This window comes from Ictidomys tridecemlineatus, chromosome 5, assembly GCF_052094955.1.
Source record: "Ictidomys tridecemlineatus isolate mIctTri1 chromosome 5, mIctTri1.hap1, whole genome shotgun sequence".
Classification (NCBI taxonomy): domain Eukaryota; kingdom Metazoa; phylum Chordata; class Mammalia; order Rodentia; family Sciuridae; genus Ictidomys; species Ictidomys tridecemlineatus.
In genome coordinates, this window is record NC_135481.1 from 18679382 (window position 1) to 18702330 (window position 22949).

Sequence of the window (22949 nt, forward strand, 5' to 3'; positions counted from 1 at the left end):
ATATCGTAGAACTAATATGGTAGAAATAAAGCCATATATATCAGTGATCATAAGGAATGTGGATTAAATATTCTAGTTAAAATGCAAATATTGGCTCAGCTATAATCTTAGCTATTCAGGAGGATAAGGCCGGAAGATAGCAAATTTGAGGCCATTCAGGCAACTTAGACCTTCTCTCAAAGAAAAAAAAAAAAAGCACTTGGGATGTAGGTTAGTATTAAAATGTCCTTGTGTTAAATCCCAGTACTGCAAAAAAATAAATAAAAAGACAAAAGATTGTGAGGCTGTATGTAAAACTATAAGCCAACTGCATGTGATTAAAATAGCGTGTTAAATTAAAACTTAAATTAGAACAGAGTCAAGTTGAAGATAAAATAATAGAAAATTATATTTCTGGCAAAATAAAAATGGGAAGAAATTGGTATAATTACATTGTAGGTTAAGTATCTGTTATCTGAAATGCCCTGGGCAAGAAATGTTTCAAGATTTTGGAATTTTTCAGACTTTCGGATATTTGCATATGCCCAAGAAGTTTTGTTGAGGATGAGACACAAGTCTATACACTAAATTTATGTTTTGTACACATCTTATTCACATATACTGAAGTGATTTATATAATATTTTTAGTCTTCAAAGAGTTTTGAGGTTGGGTATGGAATTTACCACTTATATCATGTTAGTGCTCAAAATGTTTTGGATTTGGGAATATTTTGGATTTCTAAGTTTTAATTAGAGTAGGAATTCTCAATCTTCAATAAAATAGACTGTAAAGTAGGGATCATCCTTGAAATAATAGTATCAATATTTTAGATGGGACTTGCTTTTTGCAGCAGGGTAGAGATAGAAGTAACAGTGTCTTAAAGAAGATATTCTTTTTTTTTTTTTTTTTGGCAGGGAGGGTGTATTGGGGATTGAACTCAGGGGCACTCAACCACTGAGCCACATCCCTAGCCCTAGTTTTTATTTTTATTTAGAGATGGAGTTTTACTGAATTGCTTAGCACCTCATAGTTGCTAAGGCTGGCTTTGAACTTGTGATTCTCCTGTCTCAGCCTCCAGAGCTTCTGGGATTATAGGCATGTGCTACCACGCCTGACCAGACATTCATTTTTCTCCCACGTAGAAGAGACTAGAGATTGCAAGGCTAGAGCTGATTATGGTTAATTTTATCACCAAACTATACTTCTTTGTTTCTGTATCCCCATCTTTAGCATGTATTGACTTTATGGTTCAGGATGGTTACTTGATGCATTAGCTTTCAAAGATTGCTTGTAGAAGAAAGTTTGAGTGTGGATAGAGCACATGCAAGGTATCATGCCATTTTATAAAGTAGTTTCTTGAAAGTTCCACTCAACGCCTTCATTTGCACTTAGCTACAAGGCAGTTAGGAAATGTTTTTTTAAGAGCAGCACAATACTGTCCACAATACAACTGTACTCTCCTTACTAAGGAAAAGAGGAAAGACTGGATATTGGGGAGGACACCAGCTGTCTTTACCACATTATACAAGTATAAAAATTTCTCCATCCTGGGGCTGGGGTTGTGGCTCAGAGGTAGAGTGCTCGCCTCGCATGTGCAAAACCCTGGGTTCAATCCTCAGCACCACTTAAAAATAAATAGGTGAAATAAAGGTATTGTGTCCAACTAAAAAATATATATTAAAAAAATTTTTTCCATCCCACCCCAAATTCCGAGCAACTACCAATGTGCATTGTGTGTCAATAAATTCAATAAAATATGATACCTTTTCCCCAAGGTATCATACTTTTTTAATATTTATTTTTTAGCTGTAGTTGGACACAATATCTTTTTTTTTTTTTTTTTTAATGTGGTGCTGAGGAACGAACCCACGGCCTTGCACTAGGTGAGCGCTCTACCACTGAGCCACAATCCCAGCCTCTCAAAAGGTATCATGTTAATGAACTGTTAAAAAAAAAGTTTTCATTTTCTAGGAAGATGTTAGAATTCTAAAGTTATTTGTACCAGAACAATAGACATAAACCAAAAATAACAACTATAAGAAAAAATTAATTTACCATCAAACTAGGAGTTTTGACATTAAAACAACAAAAGTTTGGGGCTGATTGTGTCTCAGTGTTAGAGCACTTGCCAAGCACGGCGGGACCTGGGTTCAATCCTCAGCACCACATAAAAGTAAAGGCATTGTGTTGTGTCCATCTACACCTAAAAAATAAATATTAAAAAAACCCCAAAAGTTAGACTTACTGGATGAATTATAGAACATTATATTCAAGTTTTGAGGAATCAATATTATATATATACACTTATGGTAGTACTTTATAGAAACCCAAATTTTTTTTTTTAATGTTTGAATTTATGTTTTATTCCAAAGGATTCAGACCTGGGGAATTTTTTTTTTTTTTGAGAGAGAGAGAATTTTAATATTTATTTTTTAGTTTTTGGCGGACACAACATCTTTGTTTGTATATGGTGCTGAGGATCAAACCCGGGCCACACGCATGCCAGGCGAGCGCGCTACTGCTTGAGCCACATCCCCAGCCCCGAAACCAAAATTTCTGATAATGTGGGATGGATGCTATACTTAACAATAGAGTGCTTGCCTAGCGTGTTCAGTCCCCAGCAACACACACACACACACACACATAACAACAAAATTCTGATGATGCGAGTTAATGAGTATTAAAAGTATCCCTGAAAATATCAACAAATTTCAGAGAGTATTTATTATATGGCTCACCTTCTCTGAAGATAATACAAATTAAATTAGAACTCAGTTTTTTTAATAAAAGGTGACTTTAAAAATAAGTGGGCAAGGTGATGCATGCTTGTAATCCCATTGACTAGGGAAGCTGAAGCAAGAGAATGGTAGGTTCGAGGCCAGCTTTGGCAAACCCTGTCTCAAAAAAGAAGAAAGTTTATAAGTTTAAAAATACACTTCTACATAACAATTGAGGTTGCATAAATAATGATGGAAGTTTAATAATACTTAAAACTAAATGATAATGAATATGTAATATTAAAATTTGTTTTGATAGAACACATTCTTAGCAGTCCCAGTACAAAACAAACAGAAATGTGTGAATATAACTTAGTGCTTTGGACATAGTACCTAGTTAAGTTTCAGAAATATTCTGTAAGAACTTGAATGAATTCTCCAGTTGTTGAGGGTAGTGGCAATTTTTTTTAAATCAATTTTTTTTTTTTTTTTAGTTATAGATTGACACAGTACCTTTATTTTATTTATTTATTTTTACATGGTGCTGATGATCCGATCCAGTGCCTCACATCTGCTGGGCAAGCACTCTACCACTGAGTTACAGCCCCAGCCCCGAAGATAGTGGTAATTAAGAGGGAAACAGAGTTTCAGAAGTTGAGTACTCTTAGTGCTCCTACTAATTTATTATTTAGCATATTAGGTCCTGTGCAGTTTGACTTCTGACAGTTGTCAGCATGTGCTACTATTCTTCCTCTTTCCTTTTATTTAAACTTAATGACAAATTACAGACTACATTAGTGGCCTTAAAACTTTAGTGTGTATCAGAGTCATCTGGGGGAGTTTTTAAAGTACAGATTGTTGAGTCTCACCCCCAGTTTCTAATTCATCTGATGCGAAGCTGGGACCCATGAACTTGCATTTTTAACAAACTGTCAGATAATGTTCATAATGCTGATAAAGTGACAATGCTTTGAGAACCCCACTGTACTAAGACTATATTCTATTGACTTTCCCTTTGTAACTCCCAATTCTTTCCTACAGCTCTTTTTTCCCCCTTCCTTCTTACATTTAACTTTTTTTCCCTATTGCTTCTAGGTAGTATTTTTAACTACCAAGCTGTCTATCTTTATATTCCCAGATACTTATTGCATATCTGTAATAGCGTATCTGTAATACTAGACACCACTTTATACCCCTTATTATGTCTATTTAAAAGAAAGAAAGAAAAAAAAAGAACACAGAAAATAACATGTATTGGTGAGTTTGTGGACAAATTGGAAACATTATATATTGCAGGTGTGAGTATAAAGTGGTATAGCCACAGTGAAACACAGTCCAAAAAAATTAAATCTAGAACTATGTATTATTTGACCTTGTAATGCTACTCATACCTATATATCCAAAAGAATTAGAGAGTCTAAAACAGATACCTGTAGAACATTTTCATATCAGCAACATTTACAAAACCAAAAGGAATAAACAACACAAGTGATCATTGATAGGCAAATGGATAAACAAAATGTGGCAATGTACATACAATGGAATATAATTCAGCCTTAGGAAAGAAATTCTGATACATGCTGCAACATGAAGGGACCTTGAAACAGTATACTTGGTAAAGTCAGACCAGAAGGACAAATGTTGTATGATTCCACTTATATAAGGTACACAAAATAGACTTATTCATAGAGAAAGTAGAATAGAGGTTACCAGGGCAATAGAGAACTGAGAAAAATGAAGTAGTTGATGAGTACATGATATTGGGAAAGATGAAAAGATTTTATGCATAGATAATGGTGATAGTTGTACAGTATTGTGAATGTATTTAATGCAACCAAATTGTACATTTGCTAATGTTTAAAGTGATAGATACTGTTATTTACCATTGATATAATTTGTACACTTGCTAATGTTTAAAGTGACCAGTATGTTTTATTATGGATGAGTATTTTTATCCCCCCGAAAAGCAAACAAAAATGTTAGTATATGATTGGAAAAAAAAACTTATCAGTAGCCTTTTTTTTTAATTTAACTTTTCATTTCTTTCGTCACATTTCTATTTTTTTTAAAGTAACAAACATGTGTTTTTCTGTTTTCTTGTTTAAATATTTTTTAGCTTTCAATGTACCTTTATTTTATTTATTTATATGCGGTGCTGAGAATTGAACCCAGTGCCTTACACATGATAGGCAAGTGCTCTGCCACGAGCCACTACTCCAGTCCCCAAGCATGTGTTTTTATAATAAAAAAAAAATATATATATATATATATATATATTAAAAAGACATTTATAAAATATATGTAAAGGAAGATTTTGTCCAAAAAGTCTATGAATTTTAAGGATTGTAATGTAAATCTTTTTGCTAGTTCAGCGTTTTTGGATCACTCTATTAGATGATTTTTCTGTAGCAATGTGACTAAAACTGTGAATTTTTCATAGAGGTATTACCAACTTGTGAGTAAAAGTAAACTTTCTTTTTAATAAAAGTTGTGTTTTTGAGTTTGTTATATCTATATCACCTTTTATTTGTATTTATTTTTTGGTACTGGAGATTGAACCCAGGGGCACTTAACCTCAGTCCTGTTTATTTTTTATTTTGAGACAGGGTTTCACTAAGTTGCTTAGGGCCTGGCTAAATTGATGAGGGTGGCTTCAAACTTGTGATCCTTCTGCCTCAGCTTCTTGAGCTGCTGGAATTACAGGCATGCACCACTAGGCCTAGCTAATTATTTTAATCTACACTTTTATCTTTAAATTATTTTAAGCATATTCTGGGATATAGGAAGGTATTAATGGCAGATAGCATATATCCTCAATCCTATAGAATTCTTGGGCTTAAAACAAATAAGAAAGAAGGTTAGAAAGAAGTATGTCCAGTATCAGCTATAAGTTTTTAGCATATTGTGGTTTCATTGTTTTATAATTTTATTTTATTTTTTTAATTAATTTATTTTTTTTAATATTTGTTTTTTAGTTTTTGGCGTACACAACATCTTTGTATGTGGTGCTGAGGATCGAACCCGGGCCGCACCCATGCCAGGCGAGCGTGCTACCGCTTGAGCCACATCTCCAGCCCTGTTTTATAAATTTATTGTAATTAGAGTATGGAGTAAAATAAAAGGGATAGGATCTAGTTAATTGAGGATACTTGTTAGGTGAATTTCAGTTAATTGAAAACAGTTCAATTAAACATTTATTTACTCTCACACAGTACTAACACTATAGGTTTATAAGAAAAAGAGCAGCCCCTGGTTCCATACAATTACACAATCTAGTTTGCTAGGCCACAATCAATTAGTATAGTGATAGATAAATGAACTAAGATTAGTGTTATTAATTCCTTTTATCATATATTTATTGAGCAGCTACTATGTGTTAGGCCCATTGTTGGCAGCAAGGGATACTGTGACAAACAGGAAATATTAAGAGAGCTTATATTAAGAGCTTATAGGCATGTTGTAAGTGAATTTTATATTTTCCTTTTTTAAAAAATATTTTTTATTAGTTATTGATGGACTTTCATTTATTTAATTGCTTATATGTGGTGCTGAGAATCAAACCCATTGCTTCATGCATGCTAGGCAGGCGCTCTACCACTGAGCCACAACTCCAGCCCATCATTTTATAGCACTTTATATAATAAATTTTACTTTCTGTTAATTCCTATTGACAAAAACCTGAATGCATTTATATTGAAAATAGCCTGGTATTTTCTAAAAGAACTTAGCCCATTATCAGAAGCAGCAACATTCACATCAACCAACAGCACATGGTAATTTTATGTGATATATTATAACTAATGACCTTTTCCTTTTATATCTTAAACCCATCTGTTTGGCATACAAATGCTTTCATTATCTCATTGTAGAATAAACTTTTATTTTGAACTCAGCTCATTTCCTTAGAATAATAATGTTAAATTGTTCTTTTTTCAATTTGAAATTGAGATGTGGGAAGTTTTCCTTGAATAGGAAACAAAAATAAATTAAATTTAGTTAACAAAACTAAACATGCAATTCTGAACTTCTCTGTAGAAAGACAATAGTTATAATTTATATTTCAGATTCTTAACTTTTCATATTAAGACTTCATTGCTGGGGTAAACTAGGTACTTTCTATTTTAAATAGTTGTGTTTTTTTATGAGTTCCCACCCTGGCCTTTTTACTTTAAAATTCATATTTTATTTTGAAAACTTTATTTTTATCTTAAAAGTTGTGTATTTTTTGAAGTAGAATCTTGCTGTGTTGCCCAAGCTGGTCTCGAATTCCTGGGCTTAAGTGATCCTCCTGCTTCAGTTTCTGAATATCCTGGAATATAGTTGTATACCACTTACCTGTCTTTAAGAACTTTACATCAGCGGTTACAAACTGGTAGTTCTGACAGTGTTTAAATTTTTGTTTTTGTTTTCTTTTGGAACGGTTTGAACCATGGGGTGCTTTACCACTGAGCTACATCTCCAACCCTTTTTACTTTTTGTTTTGAGACCGGGTCTTCCTGTGTTGCCCTGGCTGCACTCAAACTTGTAGGTCTTCTGTCTCAACTTCCTCAGTACCCTAGGATTTCAGACATGCACCAGTGGGTCTTGTTGTGTGTTGAAATTTTTAAATATTATCAACAGATTGCCAAGTACCCGTGGTACTTGCCTGTAATCCCAGCTACTGGGAAGGTTGAGGCAAGAGGATCACAAGTTTAAGTCCAGGCCCTGTCTCAAAAAATAAAAAGGACTGGGGATGTAGTATAATAGTTGAGTGCATCTAATCCCCAGTAACAGAAAGAGAAAAATTAAAAAATTACCCAATCATAAAAAATTGGAAAGTTTCATTAAAATTTCTGAAAAATCAGACTTGGCAGTGTTGGGTCTATAATATTAAATGACTAAACTCAGCAGCTTCAAAGAGTTAGCTGTGCCTGTTAGGAGAGACACTCACTGTTCACTTTACTACTATACTCTTTCCCAATAGTCATCCCTTGTGACATTCAGTATCTGTTTGTTTCTTGATATGTGCCTATTTCAGTAGATTTACCTGGAGAATAAGAAAAAGCCTTCATCTACTTAATCTGTCATTCATTTGAAAAAAGTCCTTTATGTAAGCAATATTTTCCTTTTATATTTTTTTCAAGAGAAAGATAGTATATTTTATGTCTATAACATAAATATAAGGGGATAAAATTATCAATTTAGCTAATTTCTTTTGTAAAGGTAGATAGCATGCTTTTATTTTGTTTATTTTTATGTGGTGCTGAGGATTGAACTCAGTGCTTCACACATGCAAGGCTAGCACTCTGCCACTGAGCTGTTACAACCCCAGCCCTAAATTTATCTAATTCTTTTTTTTTTTAATATTTATTTTTTAGTTTTCGGCGGACACACAGCTTTGTTTGTATGTGGTGCTGAGGATCGAACCTGGGCCGCACACATGCCAGGCCAGCACGCTACCGCTTGAGCCACATCCCCAGCCTCAATTTATCTAATTCTTAAACAAACAATTTAAAATCCAAACAAATATTTCGTCCTTAAAATAATCACACTCGGAGCCTATTTGTTCCAAAGGTGCTACTCTATTTTTGGAAAAAAAACAAGAAAGGTTTATTTCTTTTGCATATCCTTAGGATGTCACATTGTTATTTTTAAAATTAAATTAATTTAATATTTTTGTTTCCAGGGATTGAGCCCAGGGACACTTAACCACGGACCCACATCCCCAGACTTTTAAATATTTTATTTAGACAGGATCTCCCTCAGTAGCTTAGGGCCTTATTAAGTTGCTGAGGCTGGCTTTGAACTCAGGATCATCCTGCCTCAGTTTCCCAAACCTCTGGGATTATAGGTGTGCGTCCCAGTGCCTGGTACATTTTTGAAAGTATATAAGATTTATTAATAGTTGGAAGATACATGTAGTTTGATAAAAATGAAATGTAACAATTTGTTTTCACCTTTATTTTATTTATTTTTTTAATGAAGTACTGAGGCTCAAACCCAGTGCCTCACATGTGGTAGGCAAGTGCTCTCCACTGAGCTACAACCCCAGTCCAAATGTGACAAGCTTTATGAAGTAGCAAGAAGTCAACTCAAAATCTAATTGGATGGGAATCTGAATAAAACCAGATTTTATTAAACTTCACAATAAAGTTGAACCTGAATGCGTCTACATTTTTACATAGTAAATTTTCTTTAGGAAACATGATATAAACACAGTTTTATGCCTACCAGCCCTTCAGCCTAACCACTTTCCAAACCAATATAGTATAATGAATTAGCCAAAAATACTGCTGTTGCTGCTTCTACTACTACTACTACTAGTAGTAGCATTAAAGAAAGAATCGAAGAGAAAATTTTATTGGGGTGATGGAAATCAGATTACTTCTCTAATTTCATGTCACAAATTTTGATAAACGTCTTCCAGTAATAATACAATTTAGACCATATAGAAAGAAAATCATTTGCAACTATCCTTTCAGAGAGTATCATATACTGTTAGAACCACATACAGTTTGAATAAACCCTATTAGTAAGTCACAGGGAAAAGAAAGTTAATTGGGTACATGGTTTGTGTGTTGAGACTACAATAGCACAGCTATTAAAGAAATTGTATGTAATTTATTTATATTGATCATTTGAAAAAATACACATTTAAATTAGTATTTTCCCTCCTCTCTGATAAAAGCTTCTAATAGAAGAAGTCCCTCTACCAAACTTGGATAAGATTTAGAGGTAAGGTCCAAAGGTAAGATAACAGTCATTTAGTCTTATAAAATCCTTTTCAGGTGTATAGCTCCCTGCCCACCCTATCAAGTGATAAAATGTATAAAGCAACTAGAGTAGCTGATTAGATTAAATTAATTGCACTAACTGGACTAAGACTAAATTTGAAATCTCCTGTTCAAAAATTATTTTTAAGACAGAGGTGTGCTTTCGTAGATGAATTATATGGTATGTGAGCTGAAGTCAATAAAACTACTTAAAAAACACAAATATGTCCTCAAAGAGAAATTTTGCCACAGAAAGAGGGCATAAATGTACTATTAAATTGAATATGGGAAATAGAAGAAACTGAGGTATTTAAGGGAGGGAAGATTAGGCTGCCTGGCAAAAAATTTATGAAAATATTTAAAAATTACCACACACATCTGTTTTTTATTATTTCAGGAGGACAGTTGAGGCCAGTACACTTTTGACTCAATGGGGCTGAATGGGTGAGTAAGTGAGTGGGCAAGCAGGGTCGTTTGGTAAGTGTGGAAGAAGGACTATAGCGCTCAGGATTTGGACTTCTCTGGCTGGATTGGACTTTCACACAGTGACCATACATTTTCTGAGCCTTAATTTCCTTTATGAAAAGAGATAATTGTCTTTACTAAGGCAGGTACATCCAGGTTGACTCCATTGAACAGGTCACACAACACTCAGTCATTTGTAAAATGTAAATGCCTATATTCCTTTAAGTATAAATGTCATTTCCTTGCTTTTCATTGCTATCAGTGACCTATCAGTGACCTACAGAAAGGACTGAATAGTGAACTCCTGCTACCTCCTTACCTTGCTTACTGTAATCCCCATTTCCTTGGTTTTCGTTCACCAGCAGCCTTTCTTTATAGGCTATTAATCCTTCTGTGTCAAGGCTATGTCGCTAGCTCTTGACAAGATTGGTACCTTCTCATTTTGAGGACACTGTTTAAAAATGGCTTCTCATAAAGTCCTTACCACCCTCTATCTAAAACTTGTTCTGACTCACCCATAATCTTTATTTCAGGCTGATCATAGTGGCACATGCCTGCAATCTTAGTGACTCAGGAGACTGAGGCAAGAGGATCACAAGTTTGAGGCCATCTTTGGTAATTGAATGAGACCCTATCTCAAAATAAAAAAATGAATGGGGCTGGAGATGTAGCTCAATGGGAAAGCACCTGTGAGTTCAATCTCTAGTACCAAAACAGCAATATGAACTTTCTTTCAGCAACTCTGTTTAATTTGCATCATAGTTCAGATTTGTAATACTTTTATTCCTGTGGTTATTTGTGATGTCCATTCTACACTGTAAGCTCTATAAGCAGAGGAATTGTACATGTTGAGTTCACTATTCTAACTTTACCAGTTTTTAGGCACACAGGAGGCACTCACTAAATATTTATTGATTGACTTAGAAATAAATGTAGGTGCTGTAGTTTTTCTTTTTGACATCTGGACATGATTCAAGCTCCTTCAATAATTGCTGTCATTCTGTAGGATTCATTTATGTAGAAGTAATACAAAAAAGTACATATGTATATCTTCTTAAATTCAATTAAATCTGTTTTTCTTCCAGTGCAAGGTACTGTATATTTTAGGTATGTCCCTTTTTCTATTATAGAAGGTGAATTGAATGGAGGAAAACAAATTGGTGTTGGGGCTGAGAATAAAAATGCAGATTTTTGGCATTGGTCTTCTACCTTATCAACTTTGTGCCTAAATTAAATAATTGTTTCTCATGGTTTGGAAAAATACATAGGAACTAAATATTTATAATGTCAGAGAAACTCCCACATGAGAATACTTAGAATTGGATCTAAAATAAAACCATTATCTTGGTCATTAGTTTTCAGCTTTTGATGGTCTCTTATGACATATAGGTGAAAATTTATTTTTCTCAGGACTGTTGTCTTTTTAATAATGATAACATTGCAGACAATTAAAGCAGGATATAATTGTCATGGTATTTGTAATATGTTTATTCTTCTCAGAATGATGATAGGAATTAGGATCTTTGTAATTTGAATTTCTGTTCATTAGTTGAGAACAGAATTGGGAAGTCAATTATTCATTTGTATTTCTCTTTAATCACTAAATATTTGAGAACTAACTGTGCTAGGCCCAGTGAATAAAATGGAGAATGTGATAACAAATAGTTCCTGCCTTCACAAAGTTAATACACAGGTGCATAAACAATTACATTGTACCTTATTAGTGCTATTGGTGGGTACTCAAGTAGTACTGTAATTGTTTGTATTAGGTAAAAGATATTTAAGATGAAAGTTAGATATGCCCATAAGTTAACATAATGAAGAGCAGGGTAAAGAAGGATCCAGGGCCATTTGGAAGAATTGAAGTACTTTAATATTCATTAACATATAATATAAGGGGAGGAATTAACAGAAATGAAGCTAGAAAAGTGAGCAAGTACCAGATCTGGAAGGATCTACCCTGGGTTCTATCCCCAGCAATTGACAAAGGAAAAAAATTACTAAAAAAGTTTCATTCTTTTCCTTTTGATCCTATCCCTCAAAAGTAAACTGCTGTTAATTTTTAGACTTCGGAGTATGTGCAAACATATTCGTGGAATGAGTGTTTGCAAGAGAATTCAGTATTAATTTGTTTTTATTTTACTTGTTTTTGCAGGATCATACTATACATTTTATTCTGCAGTAGGCCCTTTTACCTAATAGGATATTTTACTTTTTCCACACTAAGACATAGATCTTCTTTTTTCTTTCCAACAGCTATATATTTAATGTTCCACAGCATAGGTACATTGGAATTTAACAATTCTCTTAGTCAAGGACATTAAGTTGATTCTAGTTTCTCATTAATAATAATACTTGGTAAATGGCCTCATCAATATATAAGAGTCAGATCTTACTCATGATTTGGATCTCAGCTCATGACATGAGATTAATATCATGTATGGTCACATATATTTTTCAGGAACACACATATTGCCTTTAAATAAGTCTAGTGTGGTCAGTTTTTCTTCCAGTGTTAGATCAAATTCTGTTTTCTAGTTGAGCACCAGATGAAATTGTTGTGTGTTCTACAGCTACATTTTATGAAAAATACATGCATATCTTTAAACATTAAAATTATATTTCTTATGAGATTCTATACAGTAAGAGCCCTTGTGAACAGAGTCTGAGGGAATAAAATTCATTTCTCCCATTGGGGGTAACGGTAGGTGAGATTGGGCTGCACATTCTATTAAAATTTTTCTTTATTTTGCTACATATATTCACTGATATATGTATGACTATGACATATTTTAGCAAGATTTTAATGATTTTTTTACCCTTTTGCCATATTTTTTTTTTTTAAAGAGAGAGTGAGAGAGGAGAGAGAGAGAGAGAGAGAGAGAGAGAGAGAGAGAGAGAGAGAGAGAGAGAGAGAGAATTTTTAATGTTTTATTGTTTAGTTCTCGGCGGACACAACATCTTTGTTGGTATGTGGTGCTGAGGATCGAACCCGGGCCGCACGCATGTCAGGCGAGCGCGCTACCGCTTGAGCCACATCCCCAGCCCATTTTTGCCATATTTTTATTGGTGCATTATAATTATAATAGTGGAATTTATTTATTGCCGTATGCACATAATATAACTGTATAAGTTGGTCAATATAATTTTCTATTTATAGATTGTTTAAAATGGGATTTGAAGGAGGACAAATGTATTATGATTAATTTTTACTTAAAATTTGAAATACTATAAGAATTCTTTTTAAATGGCATATCAGCCCATACCTCTCCGAGTAGGTTAATAGGTGGCTTTTATTTCTTAAATGAAATATAGGATCACCTGCTAAGGATAAGGAAACACCAGAAAAACTATAGCACTGTTCAGGATTCTGGTGAATTAGGAGACCACATATTTATAATGGTACCAGTTGTAACATATTTCTCTGTCAGTACTCAGCAGCATATATAATCAGTAGTAAGATTCACACACGATGGAGGCTTTGGCCGAATAGTGATAGAAATTATAGATTGTGGTATCTAAGCAGAGTAAAGTAAAAAGACTGGAAGAGGCTGCTAGAGAGTGAGAACCCTCCTAAGTTGATGAAATCACAAAACAAATAAAATGAGAGTAAACGAATGATAGAACTAGAGGGAAAATAAAGTGTCATCATATTTTAACCCAACTTTTTTACTTATTTGTAAAATGTGCAGGTAGTCTGAAAACAGCTGGTGACTAATTATGGGAATGAGATTAGTTCTTTTTACTGAAAAAGTAAGAGAACTGAAGACATAAACCTAAAGCCATTAATTTTATTTTAATTTACTTTTTCAGGGGAAGGATCCAGTGACTGCCAAAGATGAACATTATAAAGAAAAATACATTAAAAATAAATATTACAGATTAAGTAGACAATGTTTTCAATGCATTTTTGTCAAATACAGTACAAAGAACATTTTCTCCCCTAACAAAATATCCCATAAGCCCCAGCATTTTAGCATGTATTTCCTAAATAACCAAAACCTAAATAACCACTGTATATTCAATCCTCAGACTCCCTTTAAAAAATATTGCCAGTTGCCCCAATATTATATATAAAAAAAGGATCCACTAAAAATTATGCTAAATATTTTAGGAAAAGTTAATTCAAGTCTTAAGTAAATATCACATTACTAATCAAACTTGTAATTTATTCAACTATATCTTATAAATTTTTGATTTACTCCTTTATTGGGTAGGTTATAATCTTATGTATCATTTATTTTGATATTCACATTTGTTCAGTAGGAGCCCTCCCTACAAGATTGCATATGTATTCTTTTGACATATTACTATCATTCATTGACTGTTTCTTTATTTTCATGTTTTAGGCTCATGTTATACTCTGTTAGCTTCCTCAACTCTAAACTTAGCATTTCTCCAAGGATTCCTGGGTCCTTTTACTTGAGAATGGTGTTTGTCAGATATGTTCATTGCTATTGGGTATTGCTCCCCTCAGGTCCTGTTAGTGGATAGAGATTTTTTTTTTTTTTTTGGGTACTGGGTACTGAACTCAGGGCACTCAAACACTAAGCCACATCCCTAGCCCTGTTTTGTATTTTATTAGAGATGGAGGGTCTCACTGAGTTGCTTAGTGCCTGGCTAAATTGCTGAGGCTGACTTTGAACTCGCGATCCTTCTGCCTCCACCTCCTGAACCACTGGGATTACAGGCATGCGCCACTACACCTAGCTAGGGAGATAGTAATTATTTTATTGCTATATTTGTCTGTTGTGTGTGTATAAAACGTAATGAGTTTACTTTGATACTTCTGATGCACATCCAGCACCACATTTCATTCTAGGTTATTTCCTTTTCCATTTTTAAAATTCTTTTATACTGAGAAATTTGACCATAATTGTCCTCAATATGTTACCTATTTAGTCACTCTGCCTGTATATAACTACTCTCTCATTGCTACTCTTCTTACTCTATTTGGGTTCCAATACTCTGTTCCAGACTTCTTCTTTCACATGGATGCCATCACCTTGTGCATGTGCCAATATAGCATGCTGGATTGTACTTTCCATGCTTGAGCTCTGACCACATGTGCTGCCTTCTTCACCCTTTTCTTCTTTTTAATATTTATTTTTTAGTTTTAGGTGGACACAATGTCTTTATTTCATTTTTATGTGGTGCTGAGAATTGAACCCACTGCCTCACACATGCTAGGCGAGTGCACTACCACTTGAGCCACATCCCCAGCCCTCCTCACCCTTTTCAGGATCAGATATACAATACTGCCCTTCTCCCCATCCCTCCCTACAGTGGACCTATGTATTTTTATTTGTGGAAGTATGTTACACAGATTGAAGTATGTTATACAGATTTTTTTTCATCAGATAGATCTTAAAAAAAATACTTTAGTGAGTTTGTGGGTTGTAATTGAACCAGGTGCACTTAGCCATGTCCCCAGCCCTTATTTATTTTTTATTTAGTGGGTCTTGCTAAGTCGATGAGGCTGACTTTGAACTTGCAATCCTCCTGCTTCAGCCTCCTGAGCCACTGGGATTACAGGTGTGTGCCACTATGCCCAGCATTTTGGTGAGTTTTGATAAATGCATATACCTGTTGATATTCATTAGACTAGTGTTCTGTTCCATTAAACACCCACCTTTCTATGAGCAAATACTTCTGGTTTCTTTCACCATAGGTTAATTTTTCCTGTTCTTGAGCTTTGTATAATTGGAATAACAGGTATGTATTAATGATTGCAGCTTTAAAATATGTTCTGAAATTAGTAGATTCTTCCAACTTTGTATTCTGATTTTTTTCTTAATTGGAGTAGGAAAACACATAACATAAAATTTACCCTGGTAACCATTGTTAAGTGTACAGACCCATAAGGTTAATCATATTCACAATGGCATGCAAAAGCAATGTTATATTGCTTTAGAATTTTTTCATTTTATAAAACTGATACTGTATATCTATAAAACTCCTGATTTCCAGTTTTCCTCAGTCCCTGGCAACCATCTTTCCATTTTATGTTTTCATGATTTTGACTACTCTAAGTATTTCATATAAGTGGAATCATACAGAATTTTTCCTTTTCTGTGTGTTTTAAGATTGTTTTGGCTATTTCTGTGTCCTTTGCTTTTCCATATGTTCTTTTTTTTATATCGTATATGTATACATATTAAAAATTGTATACGTATGTTATATGCATATAAAATTATACACATGTGTGTAAAGATTATTATAGCAGTTGCGACAAGTGTTAGTTTTCTAGCTGTTATAACAAAATAGACTTATTTTGCAGTTTCCATATATACTTTTTAATCAGTGTTTTAATCCCTGTAACCATGTTATTGATTTTGATATGAGTTGCATTAAATTTGTCTTTAAGGAAAATTGACATCACAACTTCTAATCCCTGAACACACCTTTCAGTCTCTCCAGTTACATAGATTTTTATTTATTTATTTATTTAAAAAAATTTTAATGTTTTTAGTTTTTGGCGGACACAACATCTTTGTTTGTATGTGGTGTTGAGGATCGAACCCGGGCCGCACACATTGAACCCAGGCGAGCGCACTACCACTTGAGCCACATCCCCAGCTCCCATACATAGATTTTTAATTTCTCTCAATGGTAGTTTATAATTTTGAGCACAAATGTTTTTATATTTTTTTTTTTTCATTTTTGCAGTGCAAGGGATTAAACTCAGGGTCTAACATATGCTAGGCAAGCACCCTATCCCTGAGCTTCATTCCCAATCCTATATGTATTATATAAATAGATTCCTAAGTAGTTTTAGTTTCTTGGTGCTGTTTTTAGATGAAATTATTGCTATATTAATTAATAGACTTATTTTTAGTTTGTAAGAACAATTTCAGGTTTACAGAAAAATTATATGTAAAGTTCAGAATTTCCATATTCTTACTCTCTTTCTCTCTCCCCCCACTTTATTTTTCCCTATTAAAATATCCCATTGGTGTGGTATTTTTTTTTTTACAGTTGATGAGCCAATATTAATATAGAATAGTTACACTGACTGGAAAATCTCCTGTGCTCCAACCATTCATCTTGGCCTCCCCCTGTCCCCTCTTTTCACCAGGCAACCAATCATCTTTTTACTGTCGCTGTAGTTTTGCCTTTTGCAGAATGTCATAGAGTTATATAGTATTTAGCCTTTTTAGATTGGCTTCTTACACTTTGCCATAACATTTAACTTTCTTCCATGTCTTTTCGTGATTTTGCTTTTTTTTTTTTTAATTGTTGAATAATATTCTGTTGCATGGCTTTACCACAGTCTGTTTATCCATTGACCTATTAAAAGTATCCTTGATTTTGAGGGTTTTTTGACAATTATAAGTAACACTGCTGTAAGCATTTATGTGCAGGTTTTTGTGGGTCATCAATTTTCAGTTCATTTGGGTAAACTCCAAGGAGTATGATTACTGGATCATCTGTAAAAATTGTGTTTAATTTTATAAGATCATTAAAATTCCTTCCAAATTGATTGTACCATTTTGCATTCCCACCAATAATGAATGAAAGTTCCTGTTACTCTGTATTCTCCTTTTTTTTTTTTTTAAAGAGAGAGTAGAGAGGAGAGAGAGAGAGAGAGAATTTTTTTTTTTTTTTATTTTTTAGTTCTCGGCGGACACAACATCTTTGTTGGTATGTGGTGCTGAGGATCGAACCCGGGCCGCACGTATGCCAGGCGAGCGCGCTACCGCTTGAGCCACATCCCCAGCCCTGTATTCTCCTTTAAGCATTTGGTGTTGTCACAATATTTTGGATTTTCACCATTCTGATAGGTGTGTAATAGTATCTCACTTGTTTTAATTTGCAGTTTGCTAGTGACATGTATTGAATATCTTTTCATATACTTATTTCCCATCTGTTTACCTTTTGGTGAGATATCTAATTTATATCCTTTTCTTTTTTCTGTTTTTTTTTTTTTTTTGCAGTATAAGGAATTGCATCCAGGACCTTGTGCATGGTAGGCAAGCACTATACCACTCACCCCACCCCCCAGCCCTTTTTATGTTTTGAGACAAGTTTTCACTGAATTGCTGAGGCTAAAATGCCTCTGCTTCTGCTTCCCAAATAGCTGGGATTATAGGTGTGAGTCACCGTGCTTAGCACATTTATCATTTCTTTGTGTTGAATAGGCAAACATCACCAAACCAGTAAGATATAACTTTTGATTTCAAAAAATATGTGGAGTTTCATACTTTTAAAAAATATCTCATCTTCTCATTTAGTTATACCTAAATTAATAGGAACCACTAGAATTGAGGTTTCTTTAGGAACTTGCTGCTCTGACTATAAAAATTCAAATATTGATTCATCACAGTGTGTAACATGTTTAATAAATAAGTTACAAGTTATTGTCAAATGGTTATTCATTAGAAAAATAAACACATACTTACTACCTGTATATAATTTCTTTCCTCTACTTTTTAAAAAAATATTTATTATTATTTTTTTTTTTAGTTTTCGGCAGCACAACATCTTTGTTTCTATGTGGTGCTAAGGATTGAACCTGGGCTGCATGCATGCCAGGCCAGTGCACTACCGCTTGAGCCACATCCCCAGCCCCCTTTCCTCTACTTTTTTTAGAGGAATAAAAAGGACTACAAATAATATGAGATAGATAATAATGTAAGAAATAAACGTAGTTTGTTTTTTGCTGTTCTTAGAAATCATTTGTTAATGTTATAGTATAATTTAATTTTACTTTCAATATTGTTTAACCTCCTTCTTAAGCTTTTTTTTTACATGTTACCAACTAGTACTGTAAATAAACTATATAATATTCTTGTGAAATGGAAATCCTAACATCTTAACACTGAATTTAAGTGAATTAATATTAGCTTCTTACTAGATGAATTCTAGTTCTCTGTTGTGTACACATTTGATTATGTCACTGAAATCTGTTTTCAAATACTTGAACAAATCCATCATAAGTATTAAACTTAATATTTATTAAGTACTACCTTAATTATATATGTAAGAAACTAAAGGAGAAATTACAGGATCCCTAAGCTTAAAAGCTTATAATCAAATTAGATATTAGGATATGCATAATTATAATCTGGTACATGGTGGATGACAAATGACTGATAGAGACAGTGGTGTTTCAAGTGCAAATGACAAATTGGTTATAAAAGGTTTAACCCAGGAGTTAAACTTGAGTCAAGCCTTAAATGCAAATGGAAGAGTTAAGAGGCCATTCTAGGTATATATAAGGCATGTATTCTTTGTATTTATATTGTAGTTTTTGTTTTTGTTTCTTGTGGTATTGGGGATTAAACCCAGGGTCTTATGCATACTAGACAAGTGCTCTACCACTGAGCTACATCATCACCCCTATGTTGTAGCTATTTAAAAAGAGGATTGAGGTGGTTGATATTCAGGAGCATCGAGTAACAAGCTACAGAGCTTATGATTGGGAACCAGAAAATCATTTTGAGCAGTGGGTGGTGATAAAGAAGTAGAACTTTAAGCCAGGCATAGTGGTGCAGGTAATCCCAGCTACTGTGTGTGTGTGGTGGGTAGGGAGTTGAAGCAGACCAGCCTCAAACTTGTGATTCTTTATATTGTTCATATAGGAAATCTAGTAATTGCTAATCTCATCTCAATAAAAAGAGATGAGTAAGCAGTAATTTTAACTATTATAATGAAGCAAAAATATTACATTTTTGGATTATGTACCTACTTGAACAGTCAGCTCTTAGCTTTGTACCTGTGATTATATCCTATCTCTAGTGTCCTCAGAAAGCTTACAGTCTAGATATTTTTGCTGTGTTATGTACTAGTAATGATAACCAAGTAATTGTTCAGTTCTCTTAAAGTTTGGGGGAGAATTTTTTTTCCATTCTTTTTTTTTTTTTTTCCCAGTATCAGGGATTGAAACCAGGGTCGCGTAAACACTGAGCTACATGCTACATCCTCAGCCCTTTTTTATTTTTTTTATTTAGAGAAAGGATCTTGCTATGATGCTTAGGGCCTTGCTAATTTCTAAGGCTGGCAATCCTCCTGCCTTAGCCTCAGGAACCACTGGGATTATGGGCATGTGCTACCATGCCCAGCTAGGAGAATGGTTTTGAAAGTGAAACATAAACATGGATTTAACATGTGACAAAAAGTATTTTTTTCTTAAGGGTATTGAGTTGGGAAAACAGAACTGATTTTCTTCTACTCTCACACCTCAATAATCAACATAGAAGACTTCTGTGACCCCTAAAGGTATGGGGATTTCTTCCAACCAGCAAGCAAGCAAGTATTTCTACAGCAGTGGACACTATCTGGTTGTCCATGTCCTAATTCAGTTCAGTTCTGACATAGTCAGGAGATAGCATCAGATCCCACAGAATGAGGAAACAGTTGCCAAGATGAACCCCTTCTCCCACACATCAAATGTCATTCCTAAGCCCTGAGTTGTTTTACCTCTGTTTCTGAGTGACTGGCTATCAATAGGGCTTCTTTCTACAACCGCTTCCTTGGGTTCATTCTATTAAGTGACTCACAGAACTCAGGGAAATGCATATATTGGTTTATTATAAATGATATTACAAAGAATACGATGAAGAGATATATAAGGTGAGGTATGGGCCAAGTGGTACAGGATTTTCCTGCTCTCTGTAGGTGGTACAACACCATTTAAGGAATCTCCCTCTCTACAGTTATGTTAAAAGCTATCCAGAAGCTATCCAAGTTCTGTCCTTTTTCTTTTTTGTGAAGACTTCATTGTGTAGGCATGGTTGAAGCGTGGATGAGGGTTCAGAAATGTTACTGGACAAAAGGGTATGATTTTATGTTAATAATTGACAGTGGGGAAATCTAGTAAGCCAGTCTGTTCAGATTGTTTTGCCTCTGTGCAGCATTCTTCCCTCCCAGCTTTTTGAAATGGACATATTATGATCTTCTGTGAAACAGGTTGGTCAGAGAATTTCTTTATGGTCAGCAGCTCCACAGTAGGGGCTAGGGAACTTGCATTGGAGAAGAGATATGCTCTGGGGTAATTATGGTAGGACCCAGCTTCAGGATTGGTGAGAAGATTGGTCGTGGGAAGTTCTAAGAGCTCACAACGTAACTTGCCTTGGGGAAAAGAAACTCTAGTTTTTATGGCTTGCCTTGGGGAGAAAAAGTAGCAGGTGGAAGGAGGGCAAAAGGAAGGTTACATTTTGTTTTCTAAGGCCTTCCTCTGAGGTCTAAAGCACCCCAACATTATTTTGATTGCTTAGAAAATAACAAGGGTTATAGGAGTAATGAACCAGAAACCATGGACAAAAACCAAAACATAATATTACAGATATTCACTTGGATTATCAAATATAGCATCAAAATGATCTCATTGTAACCTTTTGTGATAAATTCAGTCCTGAATTGGGAAACTGAGGAATTCTGGTAGAGACAAATGTTATTTATGTTTAAGATTTTTTAGTTTTTTGGCTTTATTTTCTCTTTGAGTTTCTATAATGGATGTCCTTTAGAAAGTCTTGTCATTGCATGCTAAATCCACATCAAAAGCTAGACCAAAAGTTGAGCTTTTCAAAGCTCTAGTCTATGGCTACTTAGTACTAATAGGGTTTGAGGAATTCCTTCCGATTGCCTAATTGCTGCCAGTGCTTGATAAATGATGGAATGGGGAAGAGAGGCAGTGAGTAACCTCATTTCTGGTTAAATTCTAGATAAATTAAAAAGAAGAGAATGTGTAATTAAATTGTCCACGTTGTATTTAACTTGACTCTAATCTCAATAGATCTTTCTGTTAGCCTGTGATGAGGAAACCAACGAATATTTTTGGGAATAGTGGTCATAGGTACATTACTAGAAGAAACTGTTTTGTGGTAAAGGCTTGTGTGTTCCCTTAGTTTCCATAGTTTGCAGCCCACTGAGCTTATGTTAACACATGAATAACTAATCCAGATGGTTAAACTGTTGGAGGATATGAAACCAAAACCTATTTCAGGAAGCTATCCACTGTTCATCTTTGGATATGATCCATTCTAATTAGTGGTGTCTTTCTCAATTTGTTTCAAAATTTAATTTTTAACTGCATGTTTTCTTGATTTTTACCTAGGTTACAAAATGTCCTCCTATGCTTGAGACCTACAGACTACATGTCCTACAGGAACTAATCAATGGTTTTTCATCTCCTGGAGATACATTAGAAACATAAATATGGTGCCAAAAGAACTTCTTATATTTCTCTGACTACGGTTTATTTGGACGTACTTTTGTATTGAAGAGAGGTATACACACTGAGGCTACTCGTTATACAGAGACTTTGTCCTGTAGGATCATGGACCATCCTAGTAGGGAAAAGGATGAAAGACAACGGACAACTAAACCCATGGCACAAAGGAGTGCACACTGCTCTCGACCATCTGGCTCTTCGACATCCTCTGGGGTTCTTATGGTAGGACCCAACTTCAGGGTTGGCAAGAAGATAGGGTGTGGGAACTTCGGAGAGCTCAGATTAGGTAAGAAATCGGTTGTCAGTGGCTTCCACTAACAACAATTGCTATAATAAGCTTGATGTGTTTCAAGACAAGCAGTTTATAGTTTTATGGGAAGTTTCTCTTAAGTAGGACCTGTTGGTATAAGAAATAAAGGATTTGTGAAGGGGACTATAGTTTATGAGTCATAATTTTATTGTTCAAGGTCTATGTGTGATAGGCTTTAAAGTTTTTCACCAATTCTGAGACTTTATGATATAGGTATATAAGCACCCAAATTATCAATAAAATCCAGATTCTGATTAGTAGGTTTGGGGTAGAGCCCTAAATTCTGCATTTCTAACAAATTCCCATGTAATGCAGATACTGTTGTTTCTTGAATCACACTTTAAGAAGGTTGTAAGTCCTTGCTTTAATTCAAACCTCTACCCTGACAAAAGAAGAGTAAATCCTTCCTTAGTAATACCCAGACTTAGTCTGCAAGACTATATATCCTGTATAGAGAAGTTTTCCTTTAAACAGTTTCTCGGAGTTCCAAACATTAAGATTGAGATAGAACTCCAGGGAGAAATCATGGAATTTTATTTTCCAACCAAGT

At 34.4% G+C, this 22949-nt stretch overlaps 1 protein-coding gene across 11 annotated transcripts in view; it reads left to right on the forward strand.

Annotated features, from left to right (window-relative positions):
* The window catches only part of Csnk1g1 (casein kinase 1 gamma 1), a 153885-nt gene that overhangs the window by 28036 nt on the left and 102900 nt on the right, over positions 1-22949 (forward strand). For 4 of the 11 annotated variants that reach the window (XM_021727398.3, XM_021727405.3, XM_013360145.4 and 1 more), the window contains exon 2: positions 21973-22375. In XM_021727398.3, the coding sequence (XP_021583073.2) occupies positions 22195-22375 (181 nt within the window). In that variant the 5' untranslated portion in view covers positions 21973-22194. Of the gene's footprint in view, positions 1-5672; positions 6471-9364; positions 9412-9846; positions 9894-17531; positions 17699-17851; positions 17884-20050; positions 20136-21972; positions 22376-22949 lie in introns of those variants that run through there. The other 7 variants (XM_078048904.1, XM_078048901.1, XM_078048899.1 and 4 more) reach the window with 7 other exon arrangements.